General features: G+C 38.7%; 1 protein-coding gene across 5 annotated transcripts in view; it reads left to right on the forward strand.

Moving 5' to 3' along the window:
* LOC121279003 (coiled-coil domain-containing protein 102A-like) overlaps window positions 1-5,650 on the forward strand; it is a 638,600-nt gene extending 632,950 nt beyond the window's left edge. For all 5 annotated transcript variants that reach the window (XM_041189720.1, XM_041189721.1, XM_041189723.1 and 2 more), the window contains one exon: window positions 5,336-5,650. In XM_041189720.1, coding sequence (XP_041045654.1) covers window positions 5,336-5,453 — 118 coding nt within the window. In that variant the 3' untranslated portion in view covers window positions 5,454-5,650. The remainder of the gene's footprint in view (window positions 1-5,335) is intronic.
* The last annotated feature ends 1,255 nt before the right edge of the window (window positions 5,651-6,905 follow it).

Raw genomic sequence — 6,905 nt, forward strand, 5'->3', positions numbered from 1 at the left:
GATGCTGGAGTGGTATTCATAAGGTATACTCAGGCATGCTCTCAGCGAATATGAATTTTATATTAAAGTGATGCATTTTTGTTTATTACAGACAATTTTACTTCTTAGGTGACAGGTTTTTAACATGGGAGAAACAAAAACACTTGCCTATTTATATGAGGTTAGTCACTACAGCATCTTTAAATCAGACATAATAGACTATACAACAGCATTCATTTCTGGCTGTAAGAGATCATCATTTTTATGTTCAATTAGTTTTAACAATACTTTTCAGCAAATAGCTCCATTGCACATAAACTTACCATGTACCATTTGGAATATATATGTAATTGACAGCCTCTTCCAGAAGCTGCTCTCCATTTCACGTAATGGCTCGGATTTTGTGAAGGTAATGATAGTGAAAATATCAGTTTTTGGCACAATTACAGCACTGAAACTGACAGAAACCTTGGGAGTCTGCACACGCGCAGAATAACACAGGAATCCAGAAATCACTATCAGTGATCCTACCGTCCTGCAGAGGGTAGGCTGTTGAGGGTGGCCCAGAGTGCAATCCCTGAGCAATCATTAAATTGACAAAAGCTTTCTATTTTATGGTTAGTCTCACTGCAAGAACCCTTATTAAATGGGATGTAACTGGGTCTCGCTAAAAAAACCCTTCTTGAATGAAGTGTAACTGGGTTTTTAACAGCATACTAAGTTCATGATTACTGCTAAACACTCTAGCCCTGAAAGGTTAATTTTATATTTGTGGAATGTCAAATTTCTCCATTATGATAAAATTCCACTTCTTTCATATTTTTAAGTTTATCTTTAATTTAGCCTCTATTTTAATCGAATCTTAACCATTTATTTCACTATCTAACAAGTTTAATTAAAAAGGGATTGAATTTTTAACATCCTGGTATGCTGTCTGTGAGAATACTTCAATGTGATTGACTACTTAATGCTGCTTGCTAACGCCGCTGCAGCTGGACCCCCCAATGATCCCCTTGACTTGGCACCGGATTTAAGCAGTTGTTGGGAAATGGGAAGTCCACACCACAGTCTCAAAATCCAACCCAGTATGTCCTTGCTGCAGTGTTCAGATGGGGAAGTAAGAAGAGTTTCAGATTATGCCAAAGTACATCACAGCCACTTGATGATGATCACTGGTAACCTAGGCAAAGCTGATTGGCAATTCATACATAACAAATTCTAACTTTCATCGAAAGCTAATTCAGACCTTAACTCTAACCCTAACAAGGGGGTGTTTGTTTTTTCTGCTCCCCCACATGCTTGGGAGGGTCAACAGGTTGCCTATTCTGAACTGTGCTTTAAAAAATGGTTCAAAAAGCTTGCATGTACAACTGACCTCAACCCTGACTAACACAAAGGAATATCATGATATACAATCATGATGGTGCATGTGGCCTTCCTTGAGATGCTTTTACCTCTGTTTTGGAATTACAACCCACTGAAAACAAAGATCACATCAGCATCACTCTGTAGAAAACACATACACAATTGGATATGTTGTGCACATCTGTTAGCGCTCATGTGTGTAGTGGGACGCAAGCTTCTTGTGCACAATAAAGTGGTCAAAAGTAGGTCTTTGTAATAGCAGATTAAAATATTTCCGAAGGGGGTCATGAGTTCTGAAGATGTGAACCTTATTTCCTGGGACGGTGGAAGCACAAGTTAATTCAATTCCAAGCCAGTTGGTGAAGTATGAAACTAGGCACTAATACTTGATAATATATTTATTTACACAATGCAGCATTACATATATCTGCTTCCTGTGCCCCACCACCTTGTCCCAGCAGTCTCTGTTTAAAAGTGTTCTTGGTACTTAAACAATGCCCTTCACCTTTGTATCTTAACAATATAATTAACATACCATTAGCAACTTACTCCCCCGAGGTAATTTGATTCTTGACACTTTTTTGGTGACTTTTCCATTCACCAAATGGTGGAGTCTACTGAAACTTTGCTTTAGACACCAAATAAATATATTTTGGGGAAGCGAAGGAGGCACTTTAGGTAATAGTGTGGAGTCCGAGGGTGTTGCTGAAATTGAAATTATGCCTGAAAAGTTCCTCAATGGGTTTAGCTGTCCAGGTCCCAAAAACATAGTAAATAACTTTGACCAGTGTCATTATTCAGCAGCATGTTTCCTGTTGCATAACATTGGGTTCACACCTGCTGGCCAGAACAAAAGTGTTTGGGCAGCGTGGGGAAAATGTGAACCATAAAACCCTTTACCTTCTCTATAGACATGTCTACTAATCAAGTGGTGGAGCTGCCCAAAATGTAGCTGCACATGCACAAAAGATTGCTGCATGTGCAGAACAGTTTTGCTATGGGGTGACATTATTTAAATCTCATGCTGATTTTTGGCAAAAAAGACCTAAGACTAGGTAAGAAACACTGACTGCATAAAACACATGGCATATCTATTTATTTGTAGTAACTACTGCAGCATATGCAGTAATCCACTGTTCTTTTCATAATGTGAAAATGTTAATTATAATTTTAGTGCAACTGATATGGATTTTCTATGAATCCACACGTCATGTCAGTGAGCTCCCTGTGTAGTTTAAATCTGAATTGTCAAATAACTTTTCTTTTTTAACATTTGCGGAGGCCAGTTTTTACAAAGTAGAGTGCAAACAATTGTACTAGTATTTTTATATTATCTTCTTCACAAATCCAAATAGTTTGAAATTAATTTAATTCAGAGGTTGGTTATTCCTTGGTTGTTTTCAAAATAACATCTGTTTACCTACATGCCTCCTATTGACTGCTAATCTACAAGAACTGGAACCTCCTGATGCAGTTATGCACATGCAGAGGAAAAGATGTATTATGGAGCGACATGGCAGCAGCACAGAAATTTAAATCATGCAATAGTTTTTGTCAGCGAATGTGGAAAAACATGCTAATTGTGAAGCACTGATTGTGTATAAAATGGACAGATACTGTATTTGTTAACTACTCATTCATCCCATTGCTGTTTGGAAGCTTTCACTGTTGTCCTACCTAACTACAGTCTGTGACTTTCATTGTAATTCATTGTCTGTGAATTAATTTTGAGAGTTTTCTGAAAGATATAACCCAGTCCGACGTAAATTCAAGTCTTTTTCATTTGGAAAACTTTTCAGGTTTAAGGATCAATTTAGGTAAGATCATTGGAAGCAGTAATATATTAGTTTGATTCAGCCACCTCAAGTAAATAGTAAATAGCTGAATCACATTCAAATTTGAGCACATTGCATAAAAATCTGGTTGAGATATTGAAAAGAGAATTGCAGCTTGATTTTATTCATGTTGCTGTAAAAGGCTTGAGGGTGGGAAAGAACACAAAATGTAAAGTTTGAAGTTTGGGAGACGAGAAGTGGAAGCCTAGATATCCCATGGTTTGTAACAAATGGAATAAATTAAGTTGTAACCTGATTTCTTGGTTATAACACAACATGCACAAAATAAAATTATAGGTTTTATCCATGTATTGTAATGGAAACTGGGTTACACTGTGGTTTCTGAGAGTTATAGTATAGAAGGTGATCATGGGATCAGTAAATTGAAGTATTTTTAAGAATAATTGAACTTGTTATGTGGTTATTGTACAATTTCTACATCACAACATTGCCTTCTGAAATATACTTTATTGGCTGTAAAGCGCTTTGAGACATCCTGATATTGTGAAAGGTGCTATATAAATGCAAATCTTTTTGTTTTTACAAACTTTAAGGATATTTAGTTGGGTGGCTCAGAATTGTTCTTCTCAGATGTGATTGGGTAGGTTGTTTGGTTTAATTGGGAGAAAAATGTTTTATGGAATACGTTTGGTAAGTATAACAGAAGTAGAAAATAACTAATCAGAAAGGAGAAAACACAAAGGAGAGACATAATCAATGGAGAAAAATAAAATTGACTACATGGTGGACAACAGTTTCAACATGCACAACAGATATAAGGAATGTCATTCTGAAGCTATTCCTTTAATTAGACAACTTTGATTGTTTATTTTCATCAAAGATGAATAGGTTTGATGGTTTGTAAATAAGTGAAGAATAAAATCATATGAAAAATTGTGGCTCCAATCCATAAAACCATGCCAAACCATTTAGGATCAAAGAGTTAATCTCTCTGTTAAAATAATGGATGGAGGAACATGATATTATGAATGTGTAAAGTGTTTGGATGATATCAAACAATGTAATTGCCATAACTATTTTGTTTAAATGTGAATATAATTTGCATTAATCTTTTTCTGCTTTAATATCTTAGCAAGTGGCAATTCTGCAGCAACACCAATAACTTGCGTTTATATAGAACTTTCAATGTTGTAAAACATTCCAAGGGAGTCTACAGGAGCAATTATCAAGCAAAGTTTGAGACCAAACCCCATAGGAGGTGTTTAGGCAACCGGGTGAAAGTGGTAGGTTTTGGAAGAGCATCTTAAAGGAGGAAAGTGAGGTAGATAGGTGGAGAGGTTTAGGGAGGAACTTCCAGAGCTCAGGGCTTAGAGCTTAGTTAGCTGAAGGCACAATCGCCAATTGGTGGAATAAAGAAAGTTAGGGATGCGTAAGAGGCCAGAATTGGAGGAGTGCAGAGATATTGGAAAGTTGTAGAGATGGAAAAGCTTACGGAGATAGGGAGAGCAAGACCAGGAGGGATTTGAAAAGGAGGATTAGTACTTTTAAATCGAGGTGTTGCCAGCCCACTGTAGGGGTGATGGGTGAATGGGGCTTGATGCAAATTAGGATACAGGTAGTACAGTTTTGGATGAGCTCAAGGTTACAGGGGTTGCAAGGTGGCAGGCTGGCCAGGAGAACATTGGAATATTTGAGTGTAGCCATAACAAAGGAATGTAGGAGGGTTTCAGCAGTAGGTGAGGTGTGGCAGGGGCGAAGACAGGGATTATTTGGAGGTGGAAATAGACTGCCTTGGTGAATTAGTAAATATGGGGTCAGAAGCTCCACTTAGGGTCAAATAGGATTCCAAGGTTCAGACAGTCTGGTTTGGCCTCAAACTGTGGCTAGGGGAGGGATAGATTCGGTCGCTAAACTACTATATACTGCAAGCTGTGTGGTTTTACCTGGTTAAATTCCATCAATGTTAATATGCACACTTCAAGTTCCTCATCCTAGGCTCTGATAAGTCCAGAGAGCTTAAGCAGAGGTTAAGTAAGTGAGGTATGTCTCTATGGGGGACAGGGTGTGCACTATGTATTGGGCAAACTGTGGATTCCACTATCTCAGCAAAAGATTTTCACCTGGTTGACACAATAAAGCTACTACTTGGAAGATTAAACCAAAATATTGTAGTGATTTTAATCCTTTTTACATAGGTTAAGAAGACAGCAGACAAGTTCACTGTTTGGAATGAAGCGAAGCTCAGTGTATAACCCTGACGACTCTGCGGAAGCAATCAGTGAAGAAGATGACCTGGAACTCGAAGTGAAATAAGATGACGGATCGAGTGTAACCACTGTGAAAACAGGAAAACTGGCAAAAGAGAAAATAAATGACTTCTCTTCAGGGTCAAACACCAAACAAACAGCTTCTGTCAAGGAAAAGAATGAAATGAAATGGCAAAACATTTGGGATGAATTAAATCAAAGCTCTTAGATCCATCAGAGATTTAAGTTGCTTTTCAGCAGAAAGAAATTATAATTATTTGAAACATTGGGTTCTACAATCCATCACTGGTGTGGAATATGACAATATATTTTGAACCATAAAGTCATATACCTTTTTATTCATAGATATTAGAGGTGTACAGTTAACTCAATGCCAACTGGTCTGAAAATTCTAATACTAGAGACATGAGGGGTAAACTGTGATTCTTTCCTTTGCTCATTGGAAACAGTCAGTTGTCCCTTACACTTTAAGGGGTAAATTCTGTCCTTTTTCACTGCTGCTGTGTGACTGGTTGTGAGTGCAGGCCCTATTTACCCTCAATTCCTGTAAGAAAGTGTCTGGCTTCCTGTCAGCATCTACCCCTGCAGCTGATTTAGATCAGGAACGCACTGTATGAGGAATCATGCATATAACTGCTTCATGATGCAGCCCCAGTTCACAAAGCTAACTCACCCTTTGTCTTTATCAACCTATACACCCTATTCCTTAATAATGGCACTTATAACAGCCTCACCCAGAAAGCTTATGCATTGTCAAGTCAAACAGGTAGGGCTGAGTGTCGGCACCACTGTCCTCTCAAGTTTGAATTATTGCCACAAGGAATTCTCCTGGATCCTCACTCTTTTTGCCATTCCACCTGTTTAAAACAAGGAGCTCATCCATTTCCATGTTGTTTAGCAATTACATTCTGATCTTAACATTAGGATATTGTAGTGACTTGAAAGAGTGGACAGGTTTCAACAAGAAACAGATAAACTTTATTATAGAGAGCATTTCAGGTGCTACATGCTCGATCAGGACTCACCTCAGGAAGCCCCACCCCCCCATATTGCCTGCGCTTAGGGGTCATATATTGGAGCCTCCAAGAACATGACATGACCCCTATTAGACAGCAGGAGAGGCTATACCTTCAGTTGCAATAGTAATAAATTTTTTATTGCAAGTTTGGATTTTCTTTCTTATCAGGATTTTGGGTTGGGTCATGGCCCCACAGGGTATGGGAAACAGTTACCTGGCAGTGATTTTCCCAGAATTGGCCAATTAGTGGCCAGAGGATGGCCTCACATCCAATTAAGGACAATGGGTGGGCTCTAAAAGTTGGAGGGTCAAAGGTCAGCTCGGAAGGAACAGCAGCTGATAGAGAGGGCCCCACCATTTTGATTGAGCCACCGCTCTCCAACTTTTTAAACATTTGAATTTCAATGTGCCCCCAGCAGCCGGGCCACAGTTGTAGAGGGGTTTCCCTTCCACATGGCGGCCTGTGGCTGCAGCTGTGCC

Source organism: Carcharodon carcharias, chromosome 6 (assembly GCF_017639515.1).
Source record: "Carcharodon carcharias isolate sCarCar2 chromosome 6, sCarCar2.pri, whole genome shotgun sequence".
Classification (NCBI taxonomy): domain Eukaryota; kingdom Metazoa; phylum Chordata; class Chondrichthyes; order Lamniformes; family Lamnidae; genus Carcharodon; species Carcharodon carcharias.